Consider the following 20,709-nt stretch of genomic DNA (forward strand, 5'->3'; position numbering starts at 1 on the left):
TTTTTTCATATGAAAAAAGAAGAAAAATTTTCATCTATCTATATATATACCTTGGAACCATATGGATTTCTAGAAAAACCCTTTCCTTTTTACCCATGACAACAATTGCAAGGCTCTCTCTTATGTTAGGTTGCTCATTTGTCCCGTATAAACTCGATCCTTCGTTACACTTTTATTTACGCTCTTAGTGTTTCACATAAAATTGAGCAACACATTAGAAAATTTTTCGGAAAAGGAATACGAATGAGGAGGACATGCATTTGATTGCATAGAACAGTAATACTAATCCAATACTATGTTAGGACTCTAGCTAGGAGAGTCCTAATTGAAAGGGACATTCATGTAAAATCTACCTAAGCCGACCCGTAAAGAGACCGGCTAGGGTTAGGAGATTATTTCTTAGAGAAGAATTAGGAGTTGTAAAGAAATATGAGTCTTGAGTATGGGTCATATTAGGAGTTGATTAGAAGTAGGAGTCATATTATGAGTTAGGGTTTAGAAGCCCTATAAATAGTCATGTATTCCTCATCTTTTCATAAGCAATAGATGAATCTTTTCTACAACCTTTGAACAGCAACTTGGAGAGAGGAACCCCTATAGAGTTCCAAAGAGACCGATCCCCTAAAGAGATCAACCTCAAGTTTACAATCTGTAAGGGTTCTAACATACTATTAATTGCTCGAAACACAATCCGATTACTTGATCCTTTTATCATATTTTTTCCTTCTTTTTTCTTAAATAAAACATTGCAAAGAGAGTGTTGGGCAAATTCAATAACCATAATTCATCTAAAGATGTTTGCTTCCACACATTCATCTTCAAACTAAATCCACCCCCTCCTTCAGTAACAGCTGGTGGGGTGGGGAGGAGACTCAACCTGCCCTACTATCTATTAGGTTTCTGTAAACCATAACACTCAACTTGGGTATTCACACAAGGATCCTATCAGGCATCTTTCTGTCTCCCTAGTCGATCAACAATGAAATGCTTCTTTCCCTCACTGTCCTGCTTAAGCTTTATGCACGCGATCCAGCCAAAAGATTCAATGTATCCAAGCAAAAAACTGCTACTAAGTTTGTGGAACAAAGGTGCCAACATAACCAAAGCCGACGACGAAGAAGGTGATTGCTTGGAGGAAGAGGTAGAGGTAGTAATGGTTCTTCCCGAAAGACAGGTCGTAGCAGCCACAGAAGAAGAGATAGGCTCCTGTGAAGAGGTCCAGTAGATGCAGCCTGATCTCCAAAACAACACAAAGAGCACCTTACTATGCAGGTTGTTGAATAAAGATGGAACTTGACATGCAAAAGATGCGCGCATATGGGATGGCTTACCTATCGCCAATTCTAATTCTTGGCTTCCTCGCTGCCTTGGCAGCCACTTTTGTCTTCATGACATCCCCTAGCTTCTCAGTGACCACCCATTCATTCACTCTCCCTGCTTCCAAGAGGCCAATCAAGGTTGCTTTTGCTCTGTGCAAGGACATGACGTTCTCGAAAAGGATCCAGAACACCAGCAAGTGAAGAGACCTGCGAAGATGAATCGAGTAAGCTATCTTAAAGTTTTGATCAAAGAGATGAAGTCGGTTAGGGACCTCGGTGTTCCGACAGCATTCAGAAGTGTGATGGTGGAAGGAATATAGACTAAACCCCAGTTGGGCACTTCCACCTCAGGGACCAAGACAGTCGCAGGGATCACCACGCAGTAGAATACGAAGGTCACGATGTGAGCTACAATCTTACGAACGAAGAAGAAGCTGTAGATCACATGAACTTTCGTCCAGAGAGTTACATTCTGTATTTTACAGAGAGACAGAAACAACTTGATTAGATAATGTAGAATGTTAATTGGATTTGTGTTCCATCTTTTGATGTTGCAAGCTAACTTTTACCTTGTTCCTAGCGATATCCATGGCCATTTTCCTGAACAAGTTCGCTGGACCGCAGGACCATCGATGTTGCTGATAGCGGTAGGCCTTGAGAGTACTTGGTAGTTCACTTTTAACCTGAAAACAGAGATTCCATTGAAATCATGAACTGGATTAACAAGTCATGGAAGAACTCGATTCAACTAGATTTCCCTTTTTGAATTGCTTCAACATCCATGAAGTCAGAGCCAGTAAACGCACGCTTGGAGTTGCGGTAGATAATGCGTGAGCAACAAGGAAGGATGATGATGAGGCAATTCTCCGAATACCTTGAGGTCTCCAAGGAATATGAATTTCCATCCCTTGAGGCTTGCTCGAACAGCCAAATCCATGTCCTCAACTGTGGTCCTGTCCTTCCAGCCTCCAGCTTCATTGAGAGCTGCGATCCTCCAAACCCCAGCAGTCCCTGTGAACAGAATCCAGTCACTAACGAGAACAGAATGAAGCCCTTCCCTATCTCCTGGTTCTGAGGTGCATCAGGAACTCACCATTGAACCCGAAGAAGGCATAGGTGGATGATCCCACTTCTTGCTCCACAGTGAAATGGTAATCCAAGGACATCTCCTGCATCCTTGTCATCAAACATTCATTCGAATTCACTGCAATGCATGCATAGCAAAGGCTGGTAAGGAAAGCCAGTATCCGACACTCGAGACGGACGACTCCAAAAGACAGGGATGAACAAAGACGAAGAGGTGACGACCCCCGCGAGCAGGTCCCACCAAGCCACGCGTCGCTAGGTAGGCAAGGCGCGTGGGTGGCAACAGGATGGACGTCGGCTGTTTTTGCTTTTATAATGTTACGGCGTTCGGCAAACCTACCCTCCGCGAACGAATCACCGAGGAAAAGGCGATACACACGATTAACAATTGGCTGGATTCGGTGGGTTCCAGAGGTACGGCTACGTGGCTCAGTTACAAGGTCATTTGGTATGGTGTGTAATCATAATGTAGATTTTGACTCGTCAACGCTGTAGACGGACCCCACCCGATATTTAAGATAGGTCGGAACTGTAGGAAAATAACTTCTTGGAATAGACAAATAATATATTTATTTTCGATTGAAAAAAAAATAAAATATATATATATATATACACAAGTGGGCTATTGGATTCGTAAAGATCCCCGCTGGCCACTGAAATCTGAAAGGATATGCATCCGCATCTGTGCTTCCAGAAGCGTGTAAGGATACTTGGCACACGACCAAGACATGCCTGAATGATCACCGACGAGCAATAGAAATAGCAATAATGAAATTGGTAAACATAATAGAGCTCACCAGGTAATGCCGGTCAGCATTTTCCTTATAGGAAATGGTGCTGTTAAAACACATATGAAAATATGGCTTAAAAATATTGAGAGCATATAAGCTCAGCTAGGCGTTTCACCCATATCACCATAATAAGTCCAATCAAAGTTAAAAATGTTCTCGGTCCAAAAGCTAATGTTCTTAAAGAATGTAGGACCAGCTGCACTTGTCAATATTGTTTCTATTACGTCGATGTTAATCATAAGCAACTGTGTTTGACTTTTGACCTGAAAAATGACCCCATCACCAACAGGAGCCAAATGGAGTGCGGCTCCGATCCAACCGCAATCATTCGCGGCTCTCCTGGTCTAAGGTAAACCCAAACTCCTATATCGTACCGATGGCATAACCTATACGTATAGAATAATGACCGACACTCTTCCTCGTTCCAATTTGCTCCCCGTGACTGAATCGAGGTCAGTAGGGAGACTGTCATAGTCGCACCAAACATGGCGATTGATGCAGAGGGACCATTTCCGAGCTCCCAAGTCTCGGTGTGAAGCAGGGCAGATGCGCAGGTAAAACAAGCACGAAGCAGAGGGAGGATGGTGAGGATGAGTTTGGAGCGTCGGCAAGGGGGAGGAGGGCGTTACCGAACTTCCAGCGGCCCTGGACGAGGCCAATCTGGGGGTTGTGGACGAGGAAGGGGATGGTGCGCCACAGGAAGTCGGGTTCCGGCTGGAAGTCGGCGTCGAAGACGGCAACGTAGTCGCACTGCTTGACGTAGTTGTGCTTCATCCCCTCCTTGAGCGCTCCGGCCTTGTAGCCGTTCCTGTTGTCCCTGATCTCGTACTTGATGTTCACCCCTTTGCTCGCCCACCTCCGGCACTCTATCTGCACCAGCTCCTGCCACAGGATGCAGTTAGCTGTGAGTGTTTGAGGCAGAGTATAGAATGTAGAGTACCTGCTGGAGAGAGAGAGAGAGAGAGAGAGAGAGAGAGAGTCTTTTGGTGATTAATGCAGGCAATGAATGATGCAATCAATGAGCACTCTGAGCATTGTAATCGGTGAGTACGGATGCTTTATTCTTCCCTCGCAAAAGTTAGAGAGAGAACAAAAGTTTCGAGCATTGATTTGATGCATTGGAAGTCTTTTACCTTGATCGCGGGATCTGTGGAATCGTCGAGCACTTGGATTATGATGCAGTCTGATGGCCATGAGAGCCCGCACGCAGCTCCAATGGAGAGCTGGTACACCTGTAGGGATGCAGGCGTAACATGAGGTTACGGTTCAAGGAAATTCAGGGCAAGTGGGAGGAGTGAGGTGAGACCTCCTTTTCGTTGTACATGGGGATTTGAACGAGGACCATGGGGTAGGCGGCATTGCCAAGCTCGGCGTCGTCCCCCATCGGCTCCCACTTGTAGCGCGTCTCGGGCCGGCGGCGGAAAAGCTTGACGAGGACGATGACGACGGCCATGTACACTTTCTCGACGAAGAGCATGACGGACATGACCAGGCAGAGGAGAACGGAGAGCCGCAGCGGGGAGACGATCACCGGGGCCTTGATCTGCTGCCATACGACCCCCAGCTGCTCCGTGATGTCGTCCCTCGCCCCCTGGAACGCCTCCGGAAGAATGGCCGTCGAAGATAGCCTGTCCATCTTCTCTTCTCTGCTTCCTCGCTTGATCTCCGGAGCAAAGCGACTAGCGGAATGCACAAAGCTCAAATTGCAAAAGCTACCCGGGTGGCGCAGGACTGCCTTCCTCTTCACCTACGGATCTAGCAATAAGAGAGAAAGAGAAACGACGAAGAGAAGAGCCCTTTCTCTGACAAGATTCACCTAAACCAGCATGGCAGCAGAGGATGATAGGAAGGAAACAAGAGGGTAGCAAGCGAAAGGTAGAACGCCGTGCTCGTCTTTGAATTGTGCTTCCTCCACAGAACTCTCAACCTTGGTCCTGTCTCTTCTCCCCCAAGGCGAGAGGGAGGGGAGCGAGAGGAAGACACTAACGTAGAGGGAAGGAGGGAGAGAAAACCCGGCGGGGACACGATTGTGTGCGCACACCCTTTAAATAAACAATAGCCCATCAGCTAAAACGAAAAAGAAAAAAAGATTTTTTGTTTTTTTTTTGTTTTTTAGTAATTTAGCCTTAGCATCATTTTCTACATCAAAATTTAAAATTTACCCCTCATTTCTACTGGTTTGGTTTGCAAGTCTTGATTTAAGCCACTAAATAGCCACAATGTGTGGAATAATATTATTTTCACATTAATTGTTTTGTAGATATAATAGATTAAAAATATTGGATTTCTCAGATATTCATATTCTAGGCATATTAATAATCGATAATAATAATATTATTATTATTGTAGTTTAATATGTATAAGCCAGTCGGGTCTAAGAAAGGGAGCAGAAATGAAGACCACCGACAAAGCCCAAACGAAACGTGGCAGTGCCGAGGCGGCGGCAGCGGCAGCGACGGCGCCGCCACCAGGGTTGCTTTCCGGTTACCTGACGTCTCACAGTCCTAGAAGCACGGGGTTCGGCTTGCTTGTTACTGCTTCCCCTGTTTGCTCCTCGGCAACTGCAGCTGAGTCGCTACTGTGACATCCTTTTTGCGCCATCACAATTAGAATCTGCAGCTACTGCTGTGTGCTAATATGACATCCGGCCACCTACCTCAACAGATGCGGAAGGGATCTCAAGCTGCTGCTGAGTGCTAATATGGCGTCCTGCTATCTCATCTCTTATCACTCGAGGTTAGCAACGCAAAGGATGATGGCTTTCGTTGCATGCCAATGAGAATTTTCAGCCACTGCTTTGCTGACTGCTAACGTGACATCCTCTGCTAATTCATCACAAGCAGAAAGTAAGTCGCTGCTGCTGAGTGATGACATGACATCCTGCTACCTTGTCATTGGATCTTGATGGAGACAAGGTCAGCGGAGCAAATGAGAGACAGAATTATGTTGATAAATCTCCCTATGTATGTTCGGTAAAATGAAAAATATTCTTCATATAGGTGGTGCCATAAAAAAAAGAGAGGAAGAGAGCAAAAGAAAAGAGGAATGGGATCATGAAACGACGATAGATGTCTTTGTGTTTATCCCGTCACTTAGTCTGATTGTGTGTTTTTGGATCCCTTTCTCAGAATTCTATTCTTCATTCATCCTTCCTCATCATCTACCGCTCCTGTTTGCGTAAGTGACTCGAACGCTGTTCTCCCAAAAAAAGAACAACCTTACCATTACACTATTATATGCTGTTCTCGCAATCGTATGCTGTTCTTCTTCTTCTTCTTCTTCTTCCGCAGTCAGGAAGAAGACTTGCTCCGAATGCCGTGCATGGTTGAACGAACAGCCCGAGCAGCACATCCCAGGAGTTGCCGACAGTGCGCAGTGGTAGGTAGGATAAGCTGTTACAGACAATTAGCATCCACGTTCATGGCGTCACATCAGATTTCTTAGGCTTCCCTGTTGCGCACGCAGGACTCAACGAGATCCACCCAACTTCGTCGATCGCTTTGCTTGAAAGCAGCAGAGTAACTCACTTAGTTCTCTATGACTAGAGAAGCCAAAGCAATCTTGTGATTACCCACAACTGTTTGCATCTCCACGAAGAACAAGACAAACTTGTTTTTCGTCCAAGGAAACATGGCATTTCTCTACGGTCCCTTCACTTACCTGCAGGCACCTGAGCCAGCTTAGATTACGAAGGTAAGAGGAGACACATCAACAATCATTCATGTACTGCCACTAACATGGCTGTGATGTTTGCCTGTACTGCCAGTAACATCACTTTGACAATGTGTTGCCATAGTCTACTCCCAACCATGAAGAATCAGCGTGCATTTGATACAATGAATCTCCTAACACCGTTCCTCAGATCTAAAACCAAGTCGAAGGCATTGGTAATTGTCCTTTATTCTTGCCGAGCAGCAAGTCAGATGCCCGTGCTGCCTTGCCCTTTCTCATCACAGCAGTCCTCCTGTAGAATGATAGATCATGGATGGAGAACAAAACAAATGCTGCTGCTGCTGCCACAGCTTTGTGGTTTTGTCAAGAGATGAATCCCCTACCAAATCAGTTCGTCCTTGCAGACAAATCAGCACAAACCAATCAATCATTGGCCCAAAAAACCAAATAAGTATGGTAGGAAGGAATATATCCTGCAGATTTGCTGTCACTTGTATATCAGAGTTGTATAAGCCTGCTACATATAATATTTGATGCAAGAGAACTGCTTGCTGATCTCATTTAATCAGGTGCATCACTAACAACCTCATCAATGAACAATAATAAAAAAAAGCAGCAAGGCATCAGAGCAAGCTTCTTAATTCAACAACTTGCTATATCTTCAACCCACCAAATTGTTGTTAGTAGGATAACATATTCCTTCTAACACCATGGCCATTTGACATGTTAGAGAAAAACATGCATCAAACAATAAGCTTTCAAATGGCAGCTGTAAAGAACCGAGTTGTCTGCAAGTCCACTGTTCCCAGCACATAACAAAAGAGGCCAACCTCCCTCCCCAGTCTTGTTTTGGTTGTGATGTCAATTTAGTTGGTATGCCATCCATTCCTTGAGGGAATAGGAATAGCATCACAAAGTAGAAGCTTCACTACATGCATCGTCTCTCATGGTAGAAAGAAGAGTCCAGTCTTTTGTCTACATCAGTGGATTGGAGATGTCTGTGGCTTTCAACCTTTTCTATGGTCTGCATGAATCGGTCAAAGAAATTTCTTCACCATTTGCTCTATACACATTTTTGAGAATGGAGAGGTGGTTCTGTCGATATTGTCTTATCGACGAGTGGTAAAGGAGACACTCAAGCCATCAACTTGAATTGTTTATTCCTAAAATTTTCAAAATAGTTTATAGAACATCCAAAATGAGTTCATGTTGCTATTTTGTATGTCATATGAGTGGGGTCCAAGTATCCATTTGGACGTTGAGAATTGTGATAGGAGAGCAGTAACCCAATCAAGTGGAGCAATTAATTAGGTGTTCACATATTTTGTTTTCCCAATGATTTCACGACATCACACACAAATCATGGACTCATCAACCACTAATATCGCTTCTGATACCCAAACTAGACGGTATTATGTCTCTCTCATTGACCTATCATCCCAAGCCATTTCAGAAGAAATAAATAAATATTTATACTATAGTAGAAATCATATATTATTAATTGTGACACTTTATCCTCTTAGGTCATTTGTCACTCAGGAAAAAAATTTCGAGACAGGTGACTAATAGGAATGGTTGACTTTTTCATGCATTTGCATCCATCTTTCACGGTAAGCCATTCTAAGGATCAGACCGGTCTTACATGAGTCAACGATCCATGTGTCCAAATTGGGGAAAGAAGTCACATTAGATGGCACAAATTAAGGGTATGGTATGAGATTTTGTCGAGTTTTGTTATCTTCTTAGTTTACATGCAGTCAATCAAACATAGTAATGTGCCTAAATTGGGGAAAGAAGTCACATTCGGTGGCAGTCAATCAAACATAGTAATGTGCCTAAACTGGGCAAAGAAGTCACATTAGATGGCACAAATTAAGGGTATAGTATGAGATTTTGTCGAGTTTTGTTATCTTCATAGTTTACATGAGTCTGTTTACTACTACTACTACTACTACTACTACTATTACTACTATGAGATTGTTCCTAGTTTTGTTATGTGCCTAGTTTTGTTATCTTCCTAGTTTTGTTATCTTCTTAGTTTACATGAGTTAGTTTTGTTATGTACTACTACTACTACTACTACTACTACTACTACTACTACTACTACTACTACCACTACTACTACTACTACTACTAATACTACTACTGCTACTGCTACTGCTACTGCTACTGCTACTGCTACTACTACTACTACTACTTGAGGCCTAATCTGAAACAAGTGAAGAATGAGACATTTGGACAGCATCAGTATCCACTATAGAGTAATCCAAGACATTAAGATGACTATACCTTTCACATATAACCTACAACACAGAGGTGTGTCATGAGGAATGACACAAGTAATAATTTTATTACCCATCATTTTAAGACGCATCAATAAAATTGTTATATGTTATCCTTTCTTTGAGAACCCATCATACGAGTCTAAGATGGTTACTGCACAAAATGATGATTTAGGTGAAAACCTGGGAACATACCAAGGGACCCCTTCTTGTAACTCTCTAATAGTTTGCAGCAATCTGGTGATTGTTGCAATAGGGGCTCAAAGTATGATATCACATTGTGCTTAGATCTCAAAGGTACAATAAGTTGCAGTCCTATTAGCTATTATGATTATAACTGTGCTCCTAATATAACAACTCACCACAAAACTGCTAGCAGACTCATAACTCATCAACCTAGTTATATAGTGACTTCTTCATATGATTAGGAGACAGTTCTTCAATTGTATAACATTACGGAACAAAATAGAAAGGAAGATTCTGAAAACTTTGATGCATCCACCAAAGAATGCAGATATAGGGTAGAAGCTATCGGCATTGGTTTAGATATGTTTCAAAGCAAACAGCTGGTCATCAAGAAGGAAAAGCAAACAAGAATATCAACTGAGATTCAATTAACTGAAGATTTTGCTAGCAAATACCAAGCAACAGATGTAGCAGAAAGAGATGAAACAAATAGGCAGAAAGAGGTGAAAAGATAAGGAGTGACTTAACAGTGTCGATCAGCCAAAAATAATTTACAAGACAGTTTTCAGTTAAATTGTAGAACTTACAGGCGAAGCACATCAGAATAGAGAGGAAGACTCGTCACCCAATCCCTAATAACAAAACAGATGCAGGATGGAATCTATAGGCATTGGTTTCGAACTTTAGATAAGTTCATAAATAAACAGATACTCATCGAGAAGGAAAAGAAAATAAAATTCTGCTATTAATCATTCGTATATGCAACAAATAATTTATAAGAGAAATGAGAAATGAAATAAATGGCCAATAAGGAAACTGAAGTTCCAGAGAGAACATGAACCTAAGCCTTCCTTTTCTTCCTTTTTTCTTTTTCCCCTTTCTCTTGGAAATTGGTGTACAATACTAGTTTTTTCAAGATCCATATTAAAAACAATCTATTCCAACCTAGTTTTTCCAACTATTCCAAAAACAAAAAACAACTATACTCTTTCTTCTTATCATTCTTAAATAGGCAGATTGAGGTAACGAAAAAGCAGACAGCCATGATATTTCTTTGCTTTGTCTCCATCGAAAGCCCAATCTTAAGGCACTCTATATCCATCCAGGATTTATAAGGTAAACTAATTTTAATACATAGGCTCCTAATTCTTTTCATGTTAAACTTACCATACAATTGTCTCAGACAAACTTCAAATCTCAAACTCCTAACACCCTTGAGGCTTTAACTGAATCAATATTGCACAGAAATCAACATACCGCACAACCAGAAGAATTAGAACAATGACAAACAGGAAAAATATACAAAAGAAAATAAAATGTATTCGCTACACAAGCGCAATTGCTAGTTCTTGGAATGAATGAGGTCCAATAAATAAGGTTGCGGGTGCACATGCTTTGTTAGGAAATGTCCCAAACATTTCCACGAGAATATGCCTCTTAAAAATTGACCTATTTCTTAAGTTTTTTGTAATACTCTGCTTATGTTACCCAACAACTTCCATGTTGATCTCTCAGTTTCTTTACTCTGGCATTTCAACAAACACGTCTTCCACCCACAATTATGATACCAAAACACAACCATCACGTGATCTCCAAAAAGCCAGGAGCTAAAACAATATAATAAAGAAGGCGTTAATGATCATAAGGTTCCCATTATTTCATGATCTGAAACCATAATAAACTGCAACCGTAGCAAGATGCGATTTCTCCGAATCCAACATTATGGAAGAAACGAACAGTAGACCACCAACCTGAAGACGAAAGAGGAGGAGAAGAGAGAAGGAAGGATTGGGATTAGAGGGCTTTCAGCATGTCGTCCGCGCCGCTGAAGGTAAAGGCGCCGCCCTCTTCCAAGTTGAGGACTTTGACGACGCCGTCCTCCACCAGCATCGCGTAGCGCCGGGACCGGACGCCCAGGCCCGCGGGTTTGTCCCGCAGGTCGAGCTCAACGCCGAGGGCCCTGGTGAAGTCCCCGTTGCCGTCGGAGAGCAGCAGCACCTCGTCCCCGATCTTGAGGTCCTCCTTCCACGCCCGCATCACGAAGACGTCGTTGACGGAGACGCAAGCGATGGTGTCCACGCCCCTGGCGCGCAGCTCCCCGGCCTTCTCCACGAAGCCGGGGAGGTGCTTCTGGGTGCACGTCGGGGTGAAGGCCCCCGGGACGGCGACGAGCACGGCTCTCTTGCCCTTGGTGAGCTCCGAGACGGTGACGGTCTTGATCTCCTCGTCGGGGCCGAAGTAGGAGAGGGTGGCGTCGGGGAGCTTGTCGCCGACGGAGATGGTGGTCGAGGAGGCAACGGCGGCGGGTGCCGAAGCGAAGCACCGAGGGAAGGCGGCGGGCCGGAGCCGGAGGGTGGAAGTGGCATGGGGGAGGATGCGGGGCACGCGGATGGCGACGAAGGGGCGGAGGCGGACGACGGCGGAGGAGCGGGAGGCGGGGGCGACGAACTTGGCGCCGGCTTCGGTGAGAGAAGCTGCCATCTCCGTGAGCGGTGGAATCACCCGAGTAGGACGCATGCGATGAGAATAGTTATCGAACAGCTGTGTCCTGTTAATCGAAGCATATCAAGTCTACCCACTCGACACGTACTTTCCTCACCAGTCCCGGTGGGTTGGTGAGTGTGGTGGCAACGAACCCGTCGATTCAGGAATCGATCGGGTCGGGTCGGGTCGGGTCGGTTCGGTTCGCTCCTGAAATCATGTCCGGTTCGATTCCCCAAAATACAAAATAAGACAATGAAAACATAGGATAAGAATAAATACTCCTAATGAATTTTATCCCTGCGAACGTGAAAAATTTCACGGCAAATTTTACCGAACATGAAAACGTAACACCTTAAAATATAATATATTCTTAAAGCAAAAAAATAAAAATAAAAATCAAATCAAACTAAGTAACTTATGTTTGTATTTAATTCAGATAAACGAAATTTAAATTTTGATGAATTTCTATTTGATTCGATTTGATTTGATTTTTTTTTATACAATATAGATTTACATGTTATGAGTTCAGATCCAACTTGGGCGTAGTAACTACAATAAAATCCTAAATTTTCTATTATTTCCATCCTCTCTCTTTCTATCTCCAACTCGGATTAAGAAAAGAGACTACCATTTGGTTTTTAACTTAAATCTTAACTCGATTAATTATTTAGATATTCGAGTTCATTCTTCCTGATCCAACTCGGATTTATTTTTCTACTTGCTACTTCATCTCAAACTTGATTAACGAATCCTATAACTTAGCTTAAGTGGGTCAAATAAAATGATGATTTTGAAAAGAAAGAAAGAAAGTAACGGATCTCAGCCAATCTAATTGATGAACATTTTTGACAGTTAATTGCAAGATTCTAAGAGTCAATCAATCCCCTTCATCATTTATCCTAAGATCATTAATTGCCCACACCAAATGCTGAGATCGAGTTAACGCATAACAACAATAGTTTAATCAAGTTGTTGAGACTCAAAATTAACTACAAAGCCAAAGAAAGAAAAGAAAAAACTAAACACAACATAAATTAGGCCATTGAATGAGGTAGCAATTGGAACATCAACACACCTTTTCTTTTTCCTCATCCAGAATTATTAGATTGAAATGCATAATTAAGGGGTGCAAACTCAAGGCTGGGATGTAGGAAATAGATTCCAGACACTCAAGTTCACAGGACACATTTTGCATATTCCTTATGAAAACCCTACTAGGGACTAATTACTACCCAGCCTTCCACCCTCATTCCAATGAAGGCCATAGAATAGCTATTGTTGGTTCTATCAGCAAAAGAAATGGTAAATTGTATATTCCAAGTATAAGGATGCCACACATTTTGATACAAAAAGAATACTAACACAAAATAATCAATTACATAAATGAATGAATCAAGGATGGCTGCTATAACATCAACAATGACAGTTGAAATTAGTCGTTACAATCTTCGAGTTAATAGAGTCCTAAGATAAGTATATGTAGTATGGGACTTCCAAGGGTCCCAAAGGGCAGGAAATCCTATTGTTGCATGTTTTCAGGATTATCATTCTTCAAGGATGCAGATTGATCTCCACACTCCTGCAAACACAAGCCAGCATTGTCCCACTTATCAAACTCCAAGTTTCCATCCAAAACATGCAAAACAGGATCCCATGGCACATCAAGTCCAGCAGCAAAACCCAGCACACTGGGATCATGAACAAAGTCCTCCCAGACATTTCCTTCGCAACCGAAAGATTGTTGTCCAGCCTCAGTGACTGCTTCCCATACTTCTTCCTGGTCGATGGTAATATCCCTCGCTGGTCCTTTGTCCCTCATTTTCTCCTCGGAAGCATCTTCAGGGAATGATATGAGATCCTCGGACGCACCGTAGGTGGCATCCAAAGTGTAACTAACGGTGTTCTTTCCCCTTAAGACAAGACTAACCAGATCTTGCGTCATACTCTCGCTTGGAGGGACAGTAGCACTGAAAGAAGTTCTCTCTGTTTCAACACCCTGAGAGAGAGATGAAAAACATTCAGCAGGAGTGATGCTAAGTTGAATCTGACTCTGATGGCTCTCAGGATTCTTGGCCATTGATGAAACAGTGGTAGCATCCAGAAACAGTGGGGCCAATGCATCAACTTCAGCTTCATCGAAGCCTTCAATAAGTTCTTCTCCACTTGCATGAAGTCCGAGTTTCTCAACAAAATCTGGCAAAATATCTGGAATTTCTTTGTTCACAACATGTTCAGGGTCTTGCAATGTAGAAGCAGCAACAACTTCAAAACCAAGCATATTCTTCGCACCTTGGTCGATGGATCCAATTGCATCAGTGTTGCTCGATGGTTTTTGTTTAAGAAACTTTCTTATCACCCTCGGAGAAGCAATGCCACTCTGCTCCTGCTGCTGTCTAAGATGAACCAAGAAGACTGGGTTTCGAATTACCTTTGCCAAGAAAGAAACCATTTGCTTCTGCCTCTGTTCTGCTGATTGCATCTGCAGTTTGAGCATATCCATCTGTTGGACTGTTATGAGGTGTTCCTGCTGCAATCTCATGATCTCCTGCATCAGAGCACTCCTATCACTTTTAAGCATGTGGATTTCACCTTCCAATCCAGAGTTCTCCGGTTCGGCTGACAAGCTTACTTGCATGGCAATTTGGTGGACCTGAGATGACCTGCGCCTGTTAATGTTTTTCAACAAAACTCTATTTCCTTGTAAAAAATCTTCATTCGCAAATTCCCATCTATCAGCATCAATCTTGTGAAAACCCTGAAGAGAATCACTAAAAAATCAGTTATACACACACACACACACACACACACATATATATATATATACATGTATATGTATATGTATACATATATATGTATATGTATACATATATATATATATTTATATATATACATATATTTATATATATATATATACATACATATATTACATTGTTGGGAGAAATACATTGTGAATCAGCTTCAATTAACCTGCTTCCAGTCAAGGTATTATAACTTAACAAAAATATATTGTAAATACAAGGACACAAATATTTTGTATCTTCATTGCATAGAGTTTATTAACTGAGGGATGACAATTCACCTTTACATGGATAATAAACATGCTGAAGAACAAACTTGCTTGAACGGACCTAGTCCCGGGAAGAACTCCACGTTATAGGCATCAAATTACAAGCATAAAGTACTAAATTCTCAATCCAAGTAATTCAAAAATCATTTGAAGAGTGTTGAATGCATAACATTTCTCAAGAGTACTGACCAAACGAAGTACAAAACAGAATCTGGTTTTCACCTTTCAATCAATGAAAATTTGTTTTAGACATCAAAGATTTCCTGCATGTATCAGACTATTAAAAATATGTAAAGTAATATTTATGAGAATAATACAAGAAAGCCTAGCAGCCTCAAAGATGAATATAAATCCAGCTAATGCACATTGTTTATGTAAGTTTTTGTATTAGGAACTGTGGAAGTTCATGAGAAGTATGCCACGCTAAGTGATTGACCTCAGAAATATAAAAATCCCTAATTATAACAATCAACAAATATTGCAAGTGTTATCTGGAAGAAGAGCATATAGCCTGACATACAATCTCCTTAATCTAACAAGTAACACTTATTGCAAGTGTTATCTGGAAATAGAGCTGATAGCCATCTTCTAATAAGCTGAATAAAAAAGCCCATAATTTACTATTCTCCTTCATACTTCATCAGGTGAAACAATATCATGGAACTTTTGGGACTTGATAAATACCACCCCTCTACTTGTATGGTTAAGGCCATATACATTTACCATCCCCAGACCCTGTATTGATAGGAGACCCATGACATGAGCTGCCTTTTAGTCAATGGATACCATCCAAAAAGATGACACAGGGAGGAAGTGTCCACAATCTGCAGAACTTGCTTATTTGAAGATGAACACAGAACATCACTGTCCTCCCACATAAGAAAATTGACTATTCAAATGAATATCACACTCCTAAAGTACCTGCAAAATAAAAAATTACCAACCTCATGTAGATTAAAATCTCAATCATCCAAAGGTACAAGTGTGCTTTTTAAATTTGACAATTATTCATCTCTTCAAACATTTTGGTCTTTTAGGACTGCTCTATTTAATATACCTAGTTGTCTTCTCTTTAGTTCTACTTGTTTGCCCTCGAGCTGTTACCGAATTTTTAACAATATTATGTAACTTGATCCAGATAATTAGGATATTTATCTTTTTAAATTTAGGTATTCAACTTATTCAACCCATTTTGCCACCTCTTACTTCCTCTACATTCTGAATAGTTATCCAATACTGTACTCAAGCAAAGATCAATGGATAGTTACAATTTATGTATCCTTGTCTATCCTTTCAAGCACAGCCAAATACATAAGCATCTTGGACCTTTTAATTTTCTATCGAGCCTCCTTAAACAGACATATCCTGGCTCTTTGTTCTCAGCATGACATTGGTTGCTCATAACAGAAGAAACAGATCAAGAGTGGGCATATTGATATATGAAATAGGGAAGGGAATTTTCTCGTCTCAAGATCTTAAAGAGATACTCATGTTATGTTATAAATGCTTCTAACACCACCTGTTTAATTCTATGGTTGGCATGGTACATGCTACTGGCATGGCACAGTACATTGTCACGCCCAAGGATTATTCAGATAAAATGCTGATTTTCACCTGGACACATTGTCTCATAAATGAAGGTCTCAAACACAATCATGGGCCCCGTATTGGGCTAAATATTGTAGGTTTTGTCACTGGCACATTAAGATATTGACCGGCATAACCCAATCAAAAGAAAGGACCTTGCCAACCCTATAACTTACAGGGAATTAGTCTAGTTCTCTACATTTAGTGTTTGCCCATCACTTAAAGCATTGAGGTGGAGAAAGATCAAGGACATGGGGCTTGTATGCTTCATCCAGGTTTAATTTATCAAACCTTGATAAGGATAAGGAAGGAAAAGAAGAAATAGACAGGAAGAGGAAGAGAGATGGAGAAGGAAATGAGGAATGGGAAGGGAAGAAAGGAGAGGAGAGAAGGGTGAGAAGATGGCTGCCGTATTCAAGGCTGGAGAGGAGGAGCTTGCAGATTAAGAGAAAAATTGAGATGTCAGGAGCATATTATAGTTTTCTACAAAAGTCCACGCTTCAAAATGCCCTTATCTTTTCCTATTCAAGGTTTGACATTTACCTCTAGCTACTTCTTAAAGATATAGTGCTTCACTCTACAGCTACCTTTGTTAAAATGTGCTGATCAATAAATCTACTTCACCTTCCAAAACTTCAAATGTCAAAACTGGAATTTCCAATTTTTTTCTTCACTATTCATATCTACCATCAGTTTTCCTGAATTTTGAAAACTCCATAACAACTGCAGCAAAGGTTTATTGATGACAATGAAGGAAGAAAATACCTGAAGGCAACTTTCCAGAGACCTAGTTCCACTTGGGATGAAACAAATAGACGCCCCCAATAACATTCACTCAGTCTTAAGGTGCTCGCCAATTGAACTGCAACTTCTTGTTAATGGTAGCCTCTGTCTATCGAATATTTCTGTCTCAACATGTTAAACATCAATAAGATTCCTCCACTTTGGTCCCAATTCAATTTGGTTCCTCAATAGTTGTCACACTGCTGTAATATTAAAATAAACTCCACATTTTTTCCTCACTTGTTATTTGTTTTTCATGCCAACTTGATTAGGCTGCTTATTATGATTATACACTCTCGACCAGTTCTCTATTCTGCCAAAGATCTATTTTACAGAAGTTTCAACAATGACATGATGCTGCCCTGTGAGGATGATGTTTCCATTTCTTACATTGAAGAATTATCCACAGAATTATTTCAGGGTAAAGGTCATCAGATTCCCATTATCTTTTATTGTTATTATTATTATTACTATTATTATTATTATGTTTGTCTCAAAAATGGCAAGCTCTAACATTATTTTCCAGCAGGATATCTGAGGCCTAAAGATCCTAGTAAGCAAGTTTTCATGAAACATTAGTTGCCAAAGCTTTTGGACATGCAATTGTTAAGAACTATTCCAATAGTCTATCTAAGCATCTAGTTTGCTAATTTCTAATGGCTCCGTAGAGTGCATTGCATCCTATTCCTTCAATCAAATTGCTAAAGATTCAAGTTTATATCAGAAATATGATCATCTTCAAATAAATGAGAGCTTTCCTTTCAATGATTTTAGTCAGCAGAATGATTTTACACTGAAGTTTCTAAGAAGAACAAATATAGAGCATCTCCTACAATTATTCTGATGCCTCATGTCCTTACCTCGATTTCAGATATCATAGTTTATTCTCAACATTTTGGTGAAGGACATTGAATTTACATACCACTTCTATGCTCAAATCAGCCACTAGCTTAGATCTAGCAATCAACTTATATACTCTCACAAGACAATGTCAAGTGATACAAACATGAACTCTATCAATCATATAATTAGTCCCTCCACACTAAACATGCACCTAAAAGTACTCCCAATACATCTAAGCCAACAAGTAATTGGCTTCCAAAGCCTAGACGCGTTTCTCAGAAAGACCACTCCGGCTCTTGCATGCATCAAGAGCTTACCCCACTTAAGATGCAAGGAACCTATACTTGCCATAATCCAGTGGACCTTGCAGGTAGTAGAAAAAGCATAGGATCACGCCTCTTGATGTGAAAAAGGCCACATCAAAGATAGGAAATAGGCAAACGGAAGTTTACAGAAGTACAACTTCTAGTCTAACAGAAGCACAAGTATGGAACACAAACACGTTTGATGACAGTGCCATCTACAAGCAAACAGTTCATCCAACTTAATATGACTTCTATTGTAAGTTTGAAGCTCACCTTTTGAGAAGATAAGCCATACTTCAAAAATTCATCCCCATTGTGGCACGTCTCATCAACAGGGCAGTCTTGATGGCTTTGTGGCAGTTGTAGATCCCGGTTGTTAACTATTCTTGTCAAGTCTCCATTTTCATATAATTGTTACATAACACCAAATCTTTGTACAATTTACATAAGCAAATACAATACTTCCACCAGAAAACACACGGGCTAGGCACTAAAAGGACTAGTTTTCATGTGCAAATTCAAGAGTATGTACAACAGTAAAGAAGAATGGATCTACATAACGAGTTTATGCGAATGAAGGATACAACGTGATTTTAGGAGCCCTCAGCAGCAATCTACATAGGAATTAACACCATTCAAAACTCAGCACCAATTAACATGGAAAAACAAGTAAAGAATACACCTTTGGGGGAACAGAATTAGAAAGGGGAAGCATATAAAGACGGGAAAAGAGATTAACGAACAACAAAATGGTACCCACATAAGTATTGAGTTGGCGGACGAAGCTCGAGAAGTTGTTATGCTTGAAGTGCCGGGGGAGGACCACACGGGCGAACTCCACGGGATCCCACACCACGAAGCTCCGGCCGGCGGGGCCCCACGAGAGGACCGCGTCGAGGGCGGGGTCATCAACGAGCTCGTAGGTCTTGGAGAGGAAGGGCGGGATGGGGGCAGACTGAAGCGCTTCGAGCGGCCTGGGGACTCCCTCCCCGCCGCCACCTCCGCCATCTGGCTGCAAGGCGGAAGGAGCTGCGGCGGCGGAGTCGGGCAAGGGGGAAACCGAAGGGGATGGCGGCGAGAGGCGCGAAGGTTCACCTGGTGGTTCCATCTTCGGCCGCAATCGCGGGGATTGGGAGGGGTTGGAAGCGGAGCGGCCCCCGAAATCCATCAGTGGAGAACGGAGAAAGGTAATCGAGCGAGGCGAGGAGCGAATGGCGGTGAGCGGGATTCGCTTGCATCCTTACTACCCCTTCCTCTACATATAGATATATAGTTATGCCCCTGGTGCAGCCATCGTATGGACCACTAGGTTCACGGCACGTAATTACAACCAATCGCCAATCGACACGACACCCGGTGACTGTGTGGGACCCACTTTTTCTGACCGATGAGGGCAGATATTTTCTGGAACCGCAGAAATTACTTCGCGGAGAAGGAAGCGATCCGCCGGCGATACGACAGGATGCGGCAGTTTGTGGTCCCGTAATATAACAGATGTAACGGACAGCATCCTGCAATTTACCTGACCGTTATATCCCATCGGCCAATTCATCGGAACAGTGGCTCAAGAATTGACACGATTCCCATCGAACAAGTCGTCGTGCTGACGAAAATTCAATGGGGCTGCTTTTGTGTTTATTCTTAATCATCTATTCGTCTAAAACGAAATATTTTCGATTACGTATATATTTTTATATTTATCCTACTTTTATTGCACTTAATATTCTTATCATCATAACTATCTATTATAAAGGCACCATACAATTCCGTCTCTACACAATAATAATGCATGTCATTTAATATTTTTATTAAAATATTAAATGAGACTATTGTTATATATATATATATACATATATATATATATATATATATACATATATATACACATACATATATACATATATATATACATATATATATATATACATATACATATATATATACATATATATACATATATATATACATACATATATACATATATATATATATATACATATATATATGTATATATATGTATATATATGTATATATATATATACATATATATATGTATATATATATGTATATATATATATACATATATATACATATATATACATATATATATGTATATATATATGTATATATATATATACATATATGTATATATATATATATGTATGTATATATATATATATATGTATGTATATATATATGTATATATGTATACATATATATGTATATGTATGTATATATATATATGTATATATGTATACATATACATGTATATGTATACATATATATATATGTCACACCAGCATA

The 20,709-nt window shown here is 41.0% G+C and overlaps 3 protein-coding genes across 6 annotated transcripts; all 3 read right to left on the minus strand.

Annotated features, from left to right (window-relative positions):
- Positions 1–760: 760 nt before the first annotated feature.
- Positions 761–5,221, minus strand: LOC103985124 (glucomannan 4-beta-mannosyltransferase 9). Of its 2 annotated transcripts, none has more exons than XM_018825791.2 (9): positions 4,503–5,221; positions 4,330–4,428; positions 3,826–4,066; positions 2,413–2,523; positions 2,194–2,330; positions 1,889–2,002; positions 1,592–1,791; positions 1,332–1,526; positions 761–1,232 (listed from the first exon to the last, which is right to left on the minus strand). In XM_018825791.2, the coding sequence occupies exons 1-9, from the start codon at positions 4,830–4,832 to the stop codon at positions 1,070–1,072; spliced, it is 1,590 nt and encodes a 529-aa protein (XP_018681336.2). In that variant the 5' UTR covers positions 4,833–5,221; the 3' UTR covers positions 761–1,069. The 2 variants fall into 2 exon arrangements, with proteins under 2 accessions (XP_018681336.2, XP_009401015.2); XM_009402740.3 differs by having other exon boundaries at positions 3,826–4,078.
- Positions 5,222–10,636: 5,415 nt separating this feature from the next.
- LOC135674136 (peroxiredoxin-2E-1, chloroplastic-like) lies at positions 10,637–11,893 on the minus strand. The gene is made up of 2 exons (XM_065183638.1): positions 11,088–11,893; positions 10,637–10,943 (listed from the first exon to the last, which is right to left on the minus strand). The coding sequence occupies exon 1, from the start codon at positions 11,851–11,853 to the stop codon at positions 11,131–11,133; it is 723 nt and encodes a 240-aa protein (XP_065039710.1). The 5' UTR covers positions 11,854–11,893; the 3' UTR covers positions 10,637–10,943; positions 11,088–11,130.
- Positions 11,894–13,112: 1,219 nt separating this feature from the next.
- Positions 13,113–19,641, minus strand: LOC135674138 (heat stress transcription factor A-3-like). 3 transcript variants are annotated; one of them, XM_065183641.1, is made up of 3 exons: positions 19,166–19,641; positions 14,450–14,575; positions 13,113–14,365 (listed from the first exon to the last, which is right to left on the minus strand). In XM_065183641.1, the coding sequence occupies exons 1-3, from the start codon at positions 19,571–19,573 to the stop codon at positions 13,340–13,342; spliced, it is 1,560 nt and encodes a 519-aa protein (XP_065039713.1). In that variant the 5' UTR covers positions 19,574–19,641; the 3' UTR covers positions 13,113–13,339. The 3 variants fall into 3 exon arrangements, with proteins under 3 accessions (XP_065039713.1, XP_065039712.1, XP_065039711.1); XM_065183640.1 differs by having other exon boundaries at positions 13,113–14,025; positions 14,110–14,575; XM_065183639.1 differs by having other exon boundaries at positions 13,113–14,575.
- Positions 19,642–20,709: the final 1,068 nt, after the last annotated feature.

This window comes from Musa acuminata, chromosome BXJ1-5 (assembly GCF_036884655.1).
Source record: "Musa acuminata AAA Group cultivar baxijiao chromosome BXJ1-5, Cavendish_Baxijiao_AAA, whole genome shotgun sequence".
NCBI lineage: Eukaryota > Viridiplantae > Streptophyta > Magnoliopsida > Zingiberales > Musaceae > Musa > Musa acuminata.

Bases quoted from the DNA above. Each gene is read 5' to 3' on its own strand.
- LOC103985124 (XM_009402740.3), bottom strand. From the start codon at position 4,832: ATGGACAGGCTATCTTCGACGGCCATTCTTCCGGAGGCGTTCCAGGGG. The intron at 2,331-2,412 runs GTGAGTTCCTGA...TTCTGTTCACAG, and splicing joins TGCCTTCTTCGGGTTCAATG to GGACTGCTGGGGTTTGGAGG. The intron at 1,792-1,888 runs GTAAAAGTTAGC...TGTAAAATACAG, and splicing joins TGGATATCGCTAGGAACAAG to AATGTAACTCTCTGGACGAA.
- LOC135674138 (XM_065183639.1), bottom strand. From the start codon at position 19,573: ATGGATTTCGGGGGCCGCTCCGCTTCCAACCCCTCCCAATCCCCGCGA. The intron at 14,576-19,165 runs GTGGGTACCATT...GATTCTCTTCAG, and splicing joins TCCGCCAACTCAATACTTAT to GGTTTTCACAAGATTGATGC.
- LOC135674136 (XM_065183638.1), bottom strand. From the start codon at position 11,853: ATGCGTCCTACTCGGGTGATTCCACCGCTCACGGAGATGGCAGCTTCT.